General features: G+C 43.3%; 1 protein-coding gene across 2 annotated transcripts in view; it reads right to left on the reverse strand.

Moving 5' to 3' along the window:
- Positions 1–13,940, reverse strand: part of LOC307075027 (proteinase-activated receptor 2-like) — a 51,117-nt gene extending 37,177 nt beyond the window's left edge. Inside the window, exons 1-6 of one of the 2 annotated variants that reach the window (XR_013811830.1) lie at positions 13,815–13,940; positions 9,000–9,248; positions 8,349–8,535; positions 8,000–8,092; positions 7,302–7,450; positions 6,570–7,197 (exon numbers count right to left, since the gene is read on the reverse strand). Coding sequence is in view for 1 of the 2 variants with exons in the window: in XM_079735516.1 (XP_079591642.1) it covers positions 13,815–13,890 (76 nt within the window). In the remaining variant the exon portion in view is untranslated. Of the gene's footprint in view, positions 1–6,569; positions 7,198–7,301; positions 7,451–7,999; positions 8,093–8,348; positions 8,536–8,999; positions 9,249–13,814 lie in introns of those variants that run through there. The other variant, XM_079735516.1, reaches the window with a different exon arrangement.
- Between the last annotated feature and the right edge of the window lie 5,291 nt (positions 13,941–19,231).

Raw genomic sequence — 19,231 nt, forward strand, 5'->3', positions numbered from 1 at the left:
TATATGCGCCCGCTACGGCATTCCAGATGTGGTCGTCAGCGACAACGGGCCGCAGTTCACAAGCACAGAGTTTCGAGACCTCGCCCGTGAGCTTGACTTTGAACACGTCACCTCAAGCCCACACAACGCACAAGGCAACGGTCACGCAGAGAGGGCGGTGCAGACCGCAAAGCGAATATTGAAACAGAACGACCCTCTCATCGCACTCATGTGCTACAGGTCAACACCATGCAGCACAACTGGAGCCAGCCCAGCTGAACTACTAATGGGCCGGAAGATTCGAACGACACTGCCTACCCTCGAGAGAAACCTGCAGCCCTCATGGCCCGACGGGCAGCGCATCAGGCAGAAGGACGAGGCAGAGAAGAAGAAGCAAGCCTTCTACTACAACAGACGCCATGGGGCCAGACCCCTACCCCCACTTCAGCCTGGTGGTAACGTCCTCACCAAGCTGGACCACCAGAAATCCTGGACAGCTCCTGCAGTTGTGACCGCTGAGAGTGTCACGCCACGCTCTTACATCATCCAGACGCAGCAGGGGGCAAGACTCAGGCGCAACCGGCGCCACCTGCAGGAGATGCCTGCTCCACAGCCGCCTGGAGGCAAAGTACCTGTCTTACCTGTTTGCACGGACAATCCGGACATCAATCGACAGCAGGGGGACTCCAGTGTCAGCATGCATGCTGGTGCTGAAAATCTGTCACAGACCAGGTCTGGACGGATCTCTAAGCCAGTCATCAGACTGGACTTGTGAGTTAACATGTCCTCACACTCATGGCCTTTGGGGGGGAAGAAGGGAAAAGAGTTCCAGGTGGTAAAGCCACATAAAAAGAAAAAGAGTTCCATAGAATGTTATAAACTGATGTGTCTTAATATCAAAAGAGTTCAGTAATGCAAACTGTTATCTTATAGTGAAAAGTAATTTAATAATCGTTTGATAATCTAAAGGTTTATTGAATATAAGTACTACAGAAGACAGACCAAGGGTTGAATGTCGTTTATTGATATTTAATGAAGAATGACATTGTTTACATTTCACAAGATGTTTAATGTGGTCCTGCTTATTGCTACAGAATAGCATTGTTCTTTACAGAATGTTTATCTGTTTACTTTATTGAGGAAAGTAGAACTAAAAAGGGGAGATGTCAGAGTATTAGGGTGTTTACGGTACTCTGCTTTACGGCTGTCGTAACGTAGCTGTTGATGTTTACTCTAGTGGGTGTTACGGCAGTGGGAGGGGGCTTTTCACGTGAGTCTTGACATGTATGCTGTGGACATGAACCCGAGAGCTCCTGGATAAAGTCAGAAGTAAGAACTTACCTGTGTCTGGACATTCCGTGTTTTATTACAGTCAGGATCTAGACCAAGCTCTCAAAATCGGGTTAACAATAGCCGTGTGTCAATGCCTAGCCTCTGCGTTTGAATTATGGAACGTTGCATTTTTAATGTCTGCAAATATTCTAGACTAGAGAGTGCGCGCCAATCAATGAAACCTTATGCGGAATCAGATGAAGTCAGCTCTCTTTGCTGCGCAAAGCACGTTCAGAAATCAGCACAGTACGATAAATGTAGTTGTCACGCAAGCTATTTTTGATTTTTGTTAATATGGAATTATTTCAGGGGGGAAAATTTTGTGAAAAAATATACGCACATTGCATTCAGGATTAGGACTGATACATATGTCGGCCTAGCCCTAATCAATTGTGTTTTAATATCTTTAGCATTCATATTATTGCACTCTATTCTTTTTGTATGCTACTCTGCTGTTGGCCTTGATGGGGAGATATTTTAATGTTTTTTTCCTGCTGCATTCCTGCGTCTCCCCCTCCTATGGAGCCCATTTCAGCACCGTGTCAGTAGACAGTTACAATCCTACGAACGTCGTAAGTGCAGTGAACGCGCGTTCATGTTAAGAGGAGTTTCAGGAAACCCTCCAATGAAATTTACGATGGATCACAAGATCCATCGTGAGAATGATCGTACGAGCATGGATCCATCTTTATCGGGAAACGGGGCCCAGGCTTTACAACAACAACAACAACAGCTAGGATCAATGTGAATTAGGGAGGCATTTTAAGGTAATACGGAAAGCGTACACAGAGGTTGCAGAAACTGTCATAGGTAAACCCCGGAAGAAGAAGAAACCATAGATTAGCGAGGCATCATGGCAGCTAGTCGATCAAGGGGAAGCTACCAATAATACGATCTTAAGTACTTGTTCAGAAAGGGTGAAGACACAACTAAGGGCGAAATATGTAGAAAAGAACAGAGAGGTCAAAAGGAGTATCAGGTCAGACAAGAGGAGATGGCTAGATAACATCGCAAGTCAAGCTGAAGAGGCTGCACAAGGTCAGCACATGAAGACACTATGGACTGACAAAGTCTTTATGCAATGACAAACCAAGACAAAGTGCAGCAGTGATGGATAAGAACGGAAACCTCAGTAAGAAGAAGGATGTACTGGACAGATGGACAGAACACTTTAAAGTAGTACTGAACAGGGAAACGCCAGGGAATCCGATAACCATCACAGACGAAGTAGGATTTGACTTAGAAGATGAAATTCAGGAGATAGCAGTGAACGAACCAACTCTGGGTGAGGTAAAAGAGGCAGTTAAAAAGTTGAAGAGCGGGAAAGCACCTGGCATTGATAACATCACACTATCTTCCACAAGACAGCACATCCAAGACAAAACCCCTAGAATGGATGAGGCAGCCAAAGGGTAGGGCTTAGAATCAACCTTGGAAAGACAAAATTCTTAAGCCAGAGGAAGAGGAAAAAACAGACAAGAATAAACATAAACATTGATGGGCAGGTAATCGAGGAGGTGGATGAATTCACGTATCTTGGAGAAAAAGTTAGTAAAGAAGGAGGCGGAATGAAAGATCTACAGAACAGGCTTTCAAAGGCAAGGGGGACCTTTGTCAAACTAAAGAGGATTTGGAACTCAAACAGCATCTGGAGGAGAACTAAGCTAAGACTGTACAAGACCTTGGTGTTTCCTGTCTTGCTGTATGGATGCGAGACATGGAAAATTAACAGATGTCGTGTTCTTGAAGAAAGTAGTTCAATCCGGGTCGCTTTAGACTCACTTTATTTGTTAAAGTATTTCGGTATGGTTACTATGAAGCAAAAGGAGGGAATTGTATTTAACACGCGTGGAGAGAAATACCGTGCTATCTGCTCTCAACGGGGCTGCCATACGTCTCTGACCTCATCTGACTCCCGCTCCCCGCTTGCATCAAGTAGGCGTGGCCTATGTGAAGTAGGCGTGGCCTATGTGACGTATTGGCTCCAGCTTCCTCACCTGTCTAAAGGTGCTGCCATCTGTGGCTGGAGTAGTTATTGCAGCTTATATGTTGGTCCTGCTCCCCTTGTGGCTATGTATAGTAATTACAGCTTATATGTTTGATCCTCCTTCCTTGTGGCTATGTGGAGGTAATGCAGCTTGTGTGTTTGATCCTGCTTCCTTGTGGCTATGTGGGGGCAGCTTACGTGCTTAAAATACGTAACACAGAGGTGATGACAAATTAGTCGATGTATTCAGTGTTTCCCATACATGGACCAATGTGTGGCGCAGCGCCACAGAATCAACACAGAGCGCCACAAATTAATTCTGCTTTTATCAAAAGATTTAAAAGATGGTGCAATTTGATTGGTTCGCTATCTCGGGATATTTGGCAATATCCCATGACTGACATCTCAAACTCGATATTGTTTTCATCGCAAAATGTCCGCTAATAACAACAAATAAACCGCTAATAAAAACAAATAAATCCCGGCAAAAAGTGTTATCTTGTTTATTTTTGGAGTGTTCACGTGTAGTATATACTAAAACATTTAATTAACAATTATTTGCCGAAGGCGGAGCGAATAGTGAGGAATAGCCCCCGAGACCGAAGGCCGAGGGGGCTATTCCCCACTATTCACTTCGCCTTCGGCGAATAATTGTTGATTAATAGCCTAGATAGATAGCCTAGTCAAGTCTTTATTAATACCATACGACACAAATCGTCGGGAATTCATTTAGGTGATTCGGCTCACACAGTATAGCCTACAAGACCACACAGAACAAGGGAGACAACAAGTCTGACTGGACATACACAAAATACATCACATTAAAACTAGACACATGCGTTGATAGATAGATAGATAGGCAGATAGAAAGATAATTAAATGTGTTCTATTATTTGCCTTGTGGAGCCAGCCAATCCTGTGCACGTATGCAAATTAGCCATGTGCGCCTAACACAAGAAAGACTTAATGTTGAGAAGTCATACTAAAGACTGTATCAATCACATACTTTGGGTCCATTCTAACTTATGGTAAGAGGCTAATCTTTAAATCTTTGCAGTGACTGAATGTTGATGATAAAACAGATTGTTTTGCATAAGATGAGTGTGTGCAACTGTGCTGTGTCCTTTCCGGCTTCGGCATACTCCATGGTTATGAAGGCCTTGTGGTTAGTTGTGGTCTTAGTGAAGCAGCCTAGCCTTGGAGTTGGATAAGTTGGAGTGATTGTGTACGGGCATGCGAGCGACAGAAAGAGCACACCCGCCGTGGTGATGTTTGGCTTGTTGTGGGCTGTCTGTCAGCATCCGACGGGTTGGACGATGTGCTTTGTGTATGTGTTCAATGTACATCTGTCTGGTCGTATTTGCGGTAGATTGATGGCTAAATAATGTCACACCACGTTCGGTTATACTTGCAGGCACTCATTTGCAAGTTTGCATTTGCGTGTCCGATAGGCTAAGTTAGCCCATCGCTAGCATTATGCCTTGTATTTCTAGATCTTCTGACTAAGTTTACCTGCACTTATCTGAACGACATAATCGCTGTCACTAGATAAAAAGAAAACGTTGACTTTCACTCGGTGCTATTCACTGACAGCAAAAGTAAATAAAAGTGTCGTTATTGTATGCACTGCTGTTCATTCACTAGCTCCACTGCGTTGCTAAATGATAGCAACTCTCCACTCATTCTCCTCTGACCATGCAATTAATTGGCTTTGACCGCCATCAGTTCTCAGCAATTCCTCATTCGCCCTCTCACGTCTGACAGTTTCAAAATTATACGGCTGTGGGCCATCATACATGTTATTTGTGGTTCTTGCCACCTCTTAAGATGCCATAGTTCTAGTACTAGGCTGAGGCTACCTTCCACCACGTCTCCCCAACGTGACGTCATAGCCGGATGGCATTAGAAAACACCCGTTACTGCCAAAAACGACAGAAACTGGACTTTAACACTATTTTGAGGACATTTTATAAATGACACATATTTTGAGTGATTTATGTACCCATTAATCAAAACTTCCGGTTAACCTGCACTTAGGCCTTTAACGCGCCTATCAAAGGAACCCGAAGCAGCGGGATATTTGGTACAGAAAAGATGGTCGGCGACCGTTTTACCAATGTTTAGTATGTTATACTGTGCTCAAAAACACATGCCCAAATTATTGTTAACTCGGAAAAGATAATGTTAGCCCTTATGAACTCAACATTATTGATATTGAACATCCCGCACCCTAAGTCAGCATAGATAATGTTGGTAACGCAGCAAACGATGCGATTAATATGAAATGCAGTTGAGATAGGCTACTGGGTACCCCCAGCCCGTTCTGCCGGCGATTTGAATTCGCTCTGCAGCTGGTATTCAATAACAAGTGCCTGCGCAGAATTCTCTGTGTCCGATGGTAAGATCATATCAGGACTGAGGACCAGCTTAAAGCCCATGTTTCAATCTGAAGTCCCCTGTGATGAACGTGTAGATAAATACTGTAGGAACTCGATTTGCGTGAAAGAATTAATCATATATGTGCATTTAAAAAGTTTTTGAAAGAAATTGTGAGTAAAATTACTTCCGCGTCTCAAAAAAACTCTGACCGGACCTGACCGGAAGTGACGCAACGACAGGTTAACATCATCTCTTCGTAATGCAGTCAGACAGTGAAGAGATTGCAGTAGGGGTTAATGTCAGCTCTTACGATGGGCCATTGCCATACAATTATGAGCCGCCTAGGCGAGAGAGGGGTCAGGCAGAGGTAAGGGACAATGGACAGAGGAGAGAGATAGAGTTATGGTGTGAGGAGAATCAGTGGAGAATTGGGCAGGTGTCTTGGTGAGTGTCCACGGGCTATAGCTAATGGTGGGTAACGTTGTCTTCATGTTTATCACATTGCAATATTTGTAAAAAATCAGATTTAGCAATATTGCTGTCGACTTTGTTGTTTTTTAAGCATCCATGTAGATTGTCACCAGCAACATGTGTCTTGATTTTTTTCTTTTAGATCCCAGATGTTAAAAGAATGCTGTAGGCTATAGCTTTAGCTATAGCTGTAAATGAGCTAGCATATACAGTACTGCGGAGGACGTGCCTGAAAGCAGTTAGTGTTCCGATTAGGACGGGAATATGCTGTTCATGTAAATATCGTCATTGTTACAAGGATTCATTATTGTCACATGCAGATACTGTGTGTAAGGCATGCAGAGAAATTGCATCTAATTGACAGCCTATATTGTGCATAAATGGAGGATGGGGTGTATCTCACTTACCTAAGCTGTGGAGCAGTGGAGATTGTGTGCTGTAGGGAGGTCGACGCCTATTGGTCCCTTGTCCAAAACCTAGATCCCCAGAAGATATTGCCTGCCTCACACTCCATCCAGGGTTTGAAGCCTCCTGTCTGAATCCTTTTGTGCTGCAGATAGCTTACATGAACTTCAGACAGGAGCACGGCCCTCTCCAAGCCAGCAGACCAGAGTAGGTTTTGAGCAAGGAGGACAATGATATAAGGGTTTCCAGTAGCCCCGTTTGGAAGATGATGAATAAATTCATAGTGAAACAAACTGTACTGGTAAAAGGTATTAGATTAGATTAGATTTATTTGTCATTGCACAGGAAATTCAGTGCCATTGTATGTATTCTTTTTTTTTATTTATTGTTTTAGGCTAATAAACTAACTTAAGAGTACCGATACGTGTGTTTTCTCAAAATTTCTTTCACGTATGTTTTATTACATGTTAAAATGCAAGTGTCGTGCGAGATGGAGGCTGACTGCCTCATCCTTGGCAACCTTCTGGAGGGAAGTGGTGAGGGGGGCGGGGCAGCAGAAGACAAGACAGCACTGCTTTCTTGTAGGGCCTGTGGTGATCTAGAGTATTCCTCTACCAGAGAGACTATAAGATTTCTTGCGGATCCTTGAGGAGAGAAATGTTAAGAACTCATTTAGTAACATGGTTGACTTGCATATAAAAAGATAAGACTCACAAAAGATATCGAGCAACTAAGTGAAACTACTAACCGTAAGATGGTTTCTCCTTGATGGGGCGGACTACCCAGCCACCTTTCCGAAACCGCGGGTAGCGAACAGCGTAGCGTGCCTCACCCTCACTGGTTCGAGCTACATCTCTGTTGCCATTACTGTTGAAATGTAGGGCCGCCAATAGAAGTCTGTATGAGACAAGTAGATTGAACATTAGGTCTCCAAAGTTAACCCAACACAGTCTAATGCAACAGAAATACAATACATGGGATTAATGTTTTCAGTTCAAATGGGTCTAAGACAAGGACTCAACTTTTGCGCACAATACGTAATGCTGTTATCAATAACATTTTGGTCTGCTATACAACACTACATTACTTATTAGCCATATTCATTCCGTCACCGTCACGTGCACAAAAGTACAAAAGTATAGCAATATCCTGAAATTAAAAAATGTCACAAAACCTATAGTATCGATACTTTTAAGTGATAACACTACCTGCTGTACATCCCAAGAAAAGAGAAACCAGTGTGTTTGGGAGCAAAGTGCAGAATGAGGGAATGGTAGGCCTCCAGGGAGATTGTCTGATGCTGAGGTGACAATTGTCGAACATCTTTCACCAGTGCTTTCCTGGCAGCTACACTCTCCAGTTTAGTGCCTGCTGGTGATCCTACATGAAACATATTCTGTCATATAGTCTGTTGCATCTCATAACAAAAGTAATTAGTACACATACTTTGTTCAGGACTGGCCAGTGGAGTCGATCTTCGTATCTCAAACCTTTCGGTTTGAGTCCCCGCATCCACCATCTGAGGCTTTACCTGAACAACTTAGATGAAAGAGATTCATGTTAATAGTTGTTCACCATTACACATTCTTTGGTAACAACACATGCAGTATCTAATGCAACCCAGTACACAATATCTTTTTCTAACAATATGAAGTTCATAATTTTCAATGTTTGCTGTCTGAAAAGTGTAAATTGCAAAATAGTAACCATGGAGAAAATTAAAAATGTTGACATGTCATCCTTATTTGTGATTGTATATGGCATGTATGCTTAATGCTAGATATAAGCTAACTACCTAATGAACGATGGAAACATCGTATGTTGCACTGAGATCCACGATGGACCACTACTGGCTCAGTGTCCATCGTCAATCTCTATGGGTACATCGAGATGTCTCCATCTCCATCATCTCCATCTTCTTCAGGCTCTGAAGTGGTAGTTGCACGCGCCCCATCTTTGCTGGCAGCACTCTCTCCCAAAATCTGAAAACAGACCAAAATCACAACTTTAAAAAATGTAATCCTCGAAATCTTTTCAATGTAGTCCGATGTATCAGCTGCATTTCCTCGCATGTGCCCTGTTGATACCAACATTCAAAGAAAAACAAGGCAACTCCAATGTTACTTCAAGAAAACTAATATTGTAAAGCATTACTTCGATGTGTTTTCAAAAGATCATGTTATTAGCACAATAAAATAAGTGTGAGGAGGCTCATGTGCAGCCTCGTGGGGCTAACGTAACAAGAGTAGCTATAAGCTGAAGGCAGCAAGGCGGGCTCTCCTGCCTTCATGGTGCTAACTTCACTATCATCTTTACAGTCAACAAAAGTAATGCCAAGACTAATCCATTATAACGTCAAGAAAAAACACATTTGGAAAATTTACATGCAGGGGGCGGCTACATTTCGATGCAACATTTTTTATAGTATAGGTATTATAAGACTTACTGTGCAAAGCTCCCGTTTTCGGCGCGCAGATTGTCTTCTAGTGCTAGACTCACTCCCGCCAGATTTTGCTGGTAGACTTGCATGCACAGATGGCACAGCTCCATTTGCAAGCCTAACCCACTCTCTTCGTCCAAATCCCAGGCGCAATTTCATCAGATCTCCTTGGTTGTAGCTGTCCGGTGTGAAGTGTTTTTCACACAACACCGTGTGTCTCGTCACCGAGGAGGCAGCGAAGTTGCTGCTCTTTGCCTGGACGAAACGAATCCAAGCACGGAAATGGTTGTCTTTCTTGTTTGGAAATCGGTGGACCCGATGGCCAGACAAGTTGGAGTTGTTGCATCCAAAACAAGCACAAGAATTAACCATTTTGACAACTCAAACCTACTTGACTACAACGATAACGACAAGCTCTTTTCTCTCTTACCAACACTCCAACTACTAAACCCACACTGAGAATAGGTGCAGCAGCGCCAATGTTTGCCTGTCGTTACGTCATAGGCGCGTTCTCAAGGAAAGGGGCGTTTTTTGGCTGGTTTAGCTTAGAATAGGTACACTTTCTTCCATGGGTGTTGCAAAACATTTGTATTCCTGTGTATTTATTTTTAAATTGACATTTTCATACAAGATTCTGTATGAATTAAGGTATACAATTAACTTGAAAGTTGCTCTTTAAGAGAGCTTAGATGAAGCCACTGAGTGAGGAAGTCAAGATCAGAAGATGGAAGATGATCGGCCATATCTTGAGGCAGAATAGAGAAAGTGATGGAAATGTGACAATGACGTGGGCACTGGAAAGGAAAAGAAGAAGAGGAAGACCTAGGACAACGTGAAGAAGGACCGTGGAGAAAGAGAGGAGAAATGGTGGCTGGGGCTCATGGGATGAGGTGCGAGTTGCAGCAGCGGACCGAGAGAAATGGAAAGGTTCTATAAAGGCCGTTCTATAAATGTGCCACAAGGCACTTGGAGGACAGGTAACAGGTAACTGGTAAACCAGCTCTAGATAAGGGCAAGTATAGCCTTTCATACAGTGGCAATACAATGTGCTTCTCATGAATAAAAGCAAAAGGATAGAAGGTCATAGGCTACAAAGAAATGAAGGCGTTCAAACTTGAAACTGATCCTACTAAGTTCTGTTTAGTTCTGACTGTTTTTTATCGGATAAAATAAACTGCCTTGAAGAACTTTTGACTTCTGACGAGGCGTCTCGTTATCACCAGGACCATGAATGCGCCTATAATCATGCATTGACATAGGAACACAGCTGTATAGACCTACTGGCACCTGCTGCCATAGATATGTATTTAACCAAGACCTCAGAATTTATTCCCAGTCTCTTTCTTCTCAGAAAGAAGAAATGTAACAAAAGGTAACAGTGTGTCATGTGGTTTTAATTAGTTTAGTAATTTGGTTATTGGTTGATAGCCTAGACTACATTAAAGGTCCCATAGCATGCTACTTCATGGATGCTTTAATATAGATATTAGTGGGCCCCAAACACAGTATTTGAAGACATTCCCGAAATTCAGCCGTGGTGCAGAATTACAGCCACTACGAGCCAGTCGCACATTGAGCTTTCCCCAAATGCACCGTTTAGTCTTAGTGTCTGTAGCTTTAATGCAAATGAAGAGGAGAGAGGCAGGTCAAGGAAGAGGGTGAGGGTGTGGCCCTGAGCCGCTTGGAGCCACGGTACCATGCGCTCTGTTTACAGTGGATGTATCGCAATGGCGAGGCGCACACAGCCTTTAGCCGTGTTCTGTAAATATTCTAGGATACACGGGAGACCTGGAGCTCTATGTCTAAATAATATCATATTATACATATATATCTATATCAAATAATATATATTATCACGGCCAAAAGCTGTGTGAGCCTCCAGACGATATTATGAATCTCAAACGACCGCGTCGGGTTCTCCGACGTCACTGGTTCTTCCACGTCCACATCAATCTGAAGTAGACTGAACCACAACATGGAGGAGAAAGGGATTGTTGCCCGCGATTGTTGACTTCGGTTGTCTCCCACCGGAGCTTAGGCACCACCGCCTCCTGCAGCGCCGAGGTGGTGGTCCCTCGGCAGCGGGAAGCGGGGCTCAAGCGGGAGACATTCGCAGCCAACAATCCCTCTCTCCTCCATGTCCTGGTTCATGTACTTCAGGGAGTCAAAGCCAAAGTTCCTTTCTCCAATTCATTCTCAACCATGGCTGAGATAACCCCTACTACGATTCTCGTTGTGGAAATACCAGAGACGAAAGTAAGACGTGTTACACGCCATAACCATAACACCAACAGCAGAACGGTTATCCAAATAACAAGGAAGTGTACAACACTTGCCTTACAGTCCAGGAGCTCTATATCGAAATTATATCATATATATATATATAATACAGTCCCTCCAGAAAAACGTGATTATGCGATCGCATAATTCAACGCATAATCAGCCAAAGTCTGCATATTCATGCATAATATGCGGGGCTTGCATGATTTCATAATTCCCGCATTTTCGTTGCAAAAAAGTCACATATATGTTAGCAGAAAGTTGAAAAATGTTGCGTTTACTTCACACAAAAGCAGCCATTTCCCCGTTGCCATGGGAACATTTTGAAGTGACATGAAAACCTGACGCATAATCAAGGATTTTTGGCCGCAACAATCACAAAAAAACGCCGCATTTTTCTGGAGGGACTGATAATACATAGATATCTATATCATATAATACATATTATCACGGCCAAAAGCTGTGTGCGCCTCCAGACGATTTTATGAATCACAAACGACTTTGTTCGGTTCTCCGACGTCTCTGGTTCTTCCACTTCCACAGCAATCTTAAGTAGACTGAACCGCGCGCTGCCTGCTGCCGGCTGCCCGCTGCCGGGCGGTGGTGCTTTGCGGCGGTGGTGCCTCGCGGCAACCGGCGGTAGGCAGCATGTCGCAGTTCATGTACTTCAGGGAGTCAATGCCAAAGTTCCTTTCCCCCCAATTCCTTCTCAACCATGGCTGAGATGACCGCAACTACAGTCTCGTTGTGGAAATAAGAGAGACGTCAAAGAACCGACGTGTTATGCGCCATAGCACCAACAGCAAACACTTGAGTTACAGTGTGTGTAATCACACACACACTCACACACACACACACACACACACACACACACACACGTGGCGCTCGCACAGTCATGTCTCATTGGCGGGCCAAATTCTCTGGGCAGGCAAGGCAGAGAAAGGGGAGGAGCTTCGATCCTTTATGACGATATATGGGACCACATTCCAAATCAGCGCGCTTGACCCTCCGTTTTTTTTACTTTTTTTACTTCAGTCCTCTGGGTAGGCTGGTAGACTGATCTATCCAGCATAGATCTAGGTGGACACGCCCACTAGTAATGTCATATGGGGCAGATTTTCAAAGGCTTGTAAGGGTAATCACACTCACACCTGGTGGTATAATATGTCTCCTTTAAGACACCTTGGAATTTTGTTTTGAGGAGGGCTGTCAAACCATGAGAAAACCTTTAGGGACTATATTGCAAGAATAGGTTACTTGGACACCGCTCATTGCCAAACATGACGTTATTTAGCCTAATGACAGCTATTGAAAAGTAACAACATGGAATTAATGTTAAATCAGAATTAAAATCATATAGCCTAATTAAAATATTTTGAACTGTAACATAGCCTATGGATAATGTAGCCTATAGAAGCCAAGAGATTCAGTAAACTAACGCCTACATTGACTTGTTCTTGCCATGCTTAGCTCGAAAGGCACTTGTAATATAAATAATATATAGACTAAGTAACACCAAACTAACAAGTTCTGGTTGAATTCCAGCAAGGTCCACAGTCAACACAGTGAGGCAGATAGGCGGTAGACATGGAAGGTGGGAGGGAGAGAGACAAGAGTTTTTGGAAAGGATACTGCCATTTTAGAGAAGGTCTCTGAAAAGCTCTTTGAGGCCTATATTTTGCCTTTTTTCTCTCTTGTTCAGATGTTGGGAATCACATAAAAATGCACATTAGATGTTCTTGTTCATTTTGATACCCTGGCCGTAATTTTAGGTTGAGTATTGAGCAGTAGGCCTACATGTTCTAATGAGTAAATTAAACCAAATAGCGGAGTATCCGCATTAATTGCGTTAAAATAACAACAGTAATAAAACAAACTTAACGTTGTTATTTTAAAACAACAGCACTAGTTTGAGACATTTATTTGCGTTCTCAGACCTTAAGCAAGACTTTATTTTCTTCTTCCCAAACGCGCGTCTTTCACTCAACACTTTTCACGTGCAACTAAAAGACGCAAGGGAGCGGTGAATCAACAGAGAAAGGGTGTGCGGAGGACGTCGTAGATCAGCCTGCACTGCAGTCAATGCAGTCGGTCCGAATAGATGGATAGATAGATGAATAGATAGATCTAATCAGCATATTTCCTGGCGCGTTCAGATCGCTGGGAATTACTGGGAAAACATTTTCGTCGTTAGCGAGAACTTTGCGACGTCGCGAAAATGTTTTCCCCATAATTCCCTGCGATGTGAACGCGCCATAATATAACTACTATCGATTAAATCGTTTTGAAGGAATTCGACAACCGAACATAAGGCGAGTTAGCATTGATTGATGGGATCGTTTTCTGATGCACGGTTCAAAACATAACCATAACACACGGATCACTTTAATCAATAATGAGGCAGATAATTCTAGTGTCTTCTCAATAGGCCTACTTTAAGCAATACCAACAATCACTCAGCATTCACACTGACGGCCGGCCTGACTGCAGTCTACTGAGTCTACTCAGGAGAACCATAAACATCAGCCAGGAGGGACTTACCATGTTCGGCCATAGACTTTGATATGTTGAGGAAAAAACATTGTACCAGGAACTTAGAAACACAACCAGGCTTCATCGCTTGTCTTCGATATTCAGAGACTCGGTCCCGGTCTTTCGCAGTTGTCTGTGTGACGTTTTGAGCGAGCACAATTGCAGGTTACATTATATTTATATAGTCGTGATGTCACTCTATCTCCACCCAGTTGCTGGTGATGGTATTTCATGTTATTTCATTTAGGCTATTTAGAATAGGACAATAATTCCTCCAAGTGGACGAGGGGAAAACAGATTCAGCACGGCAATACAGCCTAGGTGTTGATAATATAAAACAATTTTAAAACAATATAGGCTACTTATTTCAGAGTAATGTTGTTAAGCGATGTTATTGCAAATACAGTATAACCGTGGCAAAGTTCTGAGTGAAACCATATTGAATAGAGTGAAACCGACAGACACGAACAGAGACACCAGATCGTTTAGTGTAGGCTACAAGTTATAAACAGTATACTGTAGCCTTAAAATTAAAAGCAATCCGTTTAAAGCATTTCATTATAAAGCAATATTTTTCAAGAAAACACACACACACACACACACACACACACACACACACACACACACACACACACACACACACACTCCGTTTTTGCTATCAAGAAAAGTAAAAAAAAAAAAGAAAAAAAAAAGGAATAATCTATGTTATATGTTTTTTGAAATGATTTGGTTTATTCAGCTCACTTCAACCAAGCCCTATTAAATGAAGGTGGGAATATGAGTGTATGTTGACATTACAAGAGTGCGCCACTAATATCAAGGGGTCGGCTGTTATTGTTGGCTGGCCGTGACCACGCGGCACAGAAGCGGGCCGATCGTCCAGCCAGGGCCGGCGATCGGCACAGGCAACCTAGGCGATCGCCTAGGGCGGCAAATGTGTTGGGGGCGCCCTTTGGTGGCGACCTTAATTAATTAATTAAAATATACGAAACAAGCTAAATGAAACCAAACACGTTCCCAAATTGAACGGACAAGGGAGGGGGCGGGGGATTAATTGTTATGGCGCACTGAAACCGTAGCTGTAGCACGCAGGACAACGCGATAACCTAAATAATAAATCTTTATACAAATCCTAAATTGAAATGCTAAATCTAACTGCTAAATCTCTCGTCATTATTATGTAGTTGTGTCAGATAGCACACACACACACACACACACACACACACACACACACACACATTTCAATGTCTTTATTTGTGTCCGCATTTATAAAATACATTGCAGGGGCACAAATATTTTCAGTTGCTTTTGATACCCTACATCCTCGAAACAACATGTTGTAATGCTTGAGTCAAACATGCACAGAGTAGACAATACGTACACATGAGCTTATTCAATCAACGTTGGTTGCACACAGTCTGTTAACATACAGAGAAAATCTATGGGTACAGAAAACACCTCCTCCTCCAAATAGCTCGGCTGCCTATAATGGAGGAGATTGAGCAATATGTTGCAAGCTGCTTTGCTTTACATTTGGACAACCTCATAATTCTCAAGCCTCTGACCACCAGCCTGTGGACATGACCTAGGCTGCCGAAAATAAAAACGATGAGCTGGCATTTATAGCCTAAACGTATAATAGCTTGCACTAATGGTTGGTACTTAACTTGTGTAGTGAGGAAAGCTTCCTCTAAACTTGAGTCAAAAGTGCAATCAACTTCCCATAGGAAAACCTCTCTGCTATTCTCATCAATCACAATGACATCTGGTGTATTTGCTGTTATACCTTGAAATACATGGGTAATACATGGTTAAGCATGTTTAATAAATGGGCAAGGCGTGTGGAAATATATGTCCATTCAATGTCTGTTATCCCTAGTCCCCCCTCCCGCTTACTGTGAAAAATGAAGTCACGGGTTGTGTGTGTGCTCATGCCAAACCACTCTCTCACTCGTTGTACAGTTTTGTTGTTGAGTTCATACAATACCTTCTTTGGTATGTGAACATTGGAGAAGAGATGGTGTATTTTTGCCAGAGCAATCTGCCCGATCGCCTCCAGTTACATAACCAGAGGGAGAGGAGAGGAGTGTATCATGACAATCTCGTCTACTTGCGCTGTCCACTCCCCGGCGATATTGAATTTATGGCCGAGGTAGCTGTATGTTTCGTGGCGCGCAAAGACTCTGATTGGTACATTGTTTATTGTGAATGTTGGGATTGTGTCTGATTTGGCATGATACCAGCGATTGCCGCCACTCCTCCTCTCATAAAAGACAGCACATTTTGATTGTTTCACCTGTAGTCCAGACCACTCTAAAAAAGAGTCAGTCCTGGAAAGCATGTCTTTTATAACGCCTTCGTGTCGGGAGCATACGACCACGTCGTCTGCATACCCCTGCACGGGGTTGGGGGAGTAGGTGTTAAGGGGCGCACACTGGCACATCCACCGTATCCATCCATTTATTGCCAGCACAAAGGTCACCGCGCTCCACGCCCAGCAGAAGAGCCACTTTGGTTCTTCAGTTTGTCTCCGAGGTCAAAGACAGGCTTGTAAATATCGTTCCCCACAATGCATCACTTCTCATTGCTTTTTTTTTTTCTTTTTTTTTTATCACACACACACACACACACACAGAAATACAACACGCCATGCCAGCCTGCCTCTGTTCTTCCAACTGAACAATTGGATGCACAGTCCTCAAGTGTCTGTGCAGGTTGTGAGTGGATCCTGCTCGAATGAATGTATGTAGCACCATGTAGCGTGGGAGAAAAAAAAAGACAACGAACGCGAACGACCGATCACTACTAAGAGACGCAAAGCAGGTGAAATCATCTGAAGGATATCGAGATTCTAACATTTGCGAATAAAGTGTACAATGGAAACATTGGAAACAGAGGACATTGTTCATGTTTAATTACACAAAGCATTCCATTCATTGAGTTACAGTGCTAAGTTAGCGACCAAAGAAAAAGGTAGACCACTTTGTAAAATCGGGATCACCAAAAGTAATGGCAACGTCAGTGTTGTGGGTGCTACATGGTTTGCTAGGTACTCATGGCTTACTGGTAGCATTACTAGCAATTGACTGTATTAGTGCCCTGTTTGCTAATGAATAATGGTAAATCTCCAACGTGGGCTGTTCATGGTTTCACTGATCTTGATATATGAAAAATATTGATAGGGCAATCAAACGTCACAAGTATCAAGTTCACGTTGGTGCTGCTATGCGACTTTCCTTGCTAGGCACCATGCCTATAGATCAGGTTGTTTGAAATAATGTTCTCGTTCTTTTACTAGTTTGTTACTCTGACCATTCTGTTTGATGTTATGGAAAGGGTGAATGATTCAGAGCATGATAAATTACAACCAATACCTTCAGTCATTGAGGGGAAAAATAGGCCCAGATTTTTGTATTTACTTTTACAAATCAAGAGTAGGCCTGATTTGACTAATGGGCTTTGCATCCTTTCCTTCTGCCCTTGTAGACCATTTCAAAGACATGCTGCCCACCATCTTTCAAATTATAGTGATGCCACTGGTGGCTTTGTATCAATTTTATTCACATAACTATCCCTCCCTACTATTTTGTAGTTCACCAAAACACCCTGAAACAACTTGAGTCTCACATTCTTATGCCACCATACACCAACAGTGCAAGCAGGCCAATGGCAACCAAGCGCGCAGTTCTACCTCCCTCACCTTAAAAACCACCAGCCGCCACTGGTATGTTGATATATGTATGATTGCATGTAACTGTAGTTACCTGTTCAGAACCAAAAGGAGGCGCTGTTACCCCATGTCTGTGACTGTATAAGGGAATGTTCAATCCAATTTCCCTCTCTCTGCACTTGGCTCTTGGAGAGCGTGTGTCTGTTCGCGGTTTACAATAAACTACGCCAGTATACAGCTAAAGAGAGAAGTTATCTGTCATGTATTAGAATTATTATTCCGCCGTGAGAGTGTGACTCTGCTAACAGGTTATGCGCCCAGCAACCACGGGATTCTAATAGTTTGACGACGGACACATGCAATAGCAAGATGTCTTCTTGCTAGCACGCTGAGAGATAGCTAGTTTAGCGACGGGAGTACCGGGAAGCTAAAGCTAGGCTAAAAGGGAGCGAAGCTGAGCTACGGACACAAAAAGCCATGGCGAACAGAAGCAAGACCAAGTGGCCCACGTTCGACGGGAGAGCAGAGGAGTATGGGAAGAAAGGATGTTGTGCTGCATGCACGGAGTAGGACTGAAGCAGACAATCCTGAACGAAGATGACAAGCTTAATGCTGACGCATATTGCGCGTTGGCGCCTTTACTCGACAATATGAGCTTGGGACTGATATTCAGAGACACTAAAGACAACGGCCGAGAGAGTCTCAGAGTGTTAAAAGAACATTACATCAGTAAAGGTAGGCCCCGGATTGTCTCCCTGTACATAAAACTTACCTCGCTAAAGAAAGCTGACAAAGATACTGTAACCGAATACATTATCAGGGCATAGCAAATAATTACGGCGCTCAGGAGTCTAGCTGAAGTGCAAGTGAGGGACTGATGATGGCGATGCTTATGCGGGGACTGCCAGAAAAGTACAAGCCATTCACGCTGATGGTCACTCATGGTTCAGGGGACCGGCAGGCAGGTAGGACCCAATAGGAGACAGTTCAGGTAAAGGATAATTTATTAACGCAAAAGGCAAGGAACACCGAGAACACAGGTAACACGGGTAACACAGGGAACACCGGGAACACACAGGACACAACTCACCACAAACTAAAATGATCCGACAAGGAACAAAGAAAAGGGCTTAAATACCAAACACAGGGCATGCAACGAGGAACAGCTGAAACACATTAGGGGAGGGAGCAGTAATCACACAGGAGGGAAACTTGACAGGACATGGGGAGAAACAAGACAGAGATACCAAAGTAAAACGGGAAACACACCAAAACAAGACAAGGAAACAGACAGACCATGACAGTGATGTGTGCATAGAGGGGAATTTTACTCAAACGAGAAACAGCGATACAATTGACAAGGTAAAGACACCACTTGAATTGGTAAACACAGATCTAGCTGGTCCAGTAAACAATGAATGGCTTCAAGTATATGCAGCCTTTCACAGATGTGTGTACAGGGGCAGTGTTTGTTTACTTTCTCAAAGCAAAAAGTGATGCAATTCAGGCCACAGAGAAGTTCCTGGCTGATGTAGCGCCTTATGGCACTGTGAAATGCATTTGGTCAGGTAACGGGACCGAGTTCACTAACAGAGAGTTTCAGACACTACTGAGAAAGAACAAAATCAAACAAGAGACGTCCTGTCCTTACTCCCCACACCAGAACGGGATAGCTGAGAGGGAAGGGCATACTCTTTTCGAGATGGCCAGGTGTAAACTTATTGACAGTAACCTACCTAAGAGCATTTGGCACTAT

This window comes from Pollachius pollachius (genome assembly GCF_949987615.1).
Source record: "Pollachius pollachius genome assembly, chromosome: 4".
NCBI lineage: Eukaryota > Metazoa > Chordata > Actinopteri > Gadiformes > Gadidae > Pollachius > Pollachius pollachius.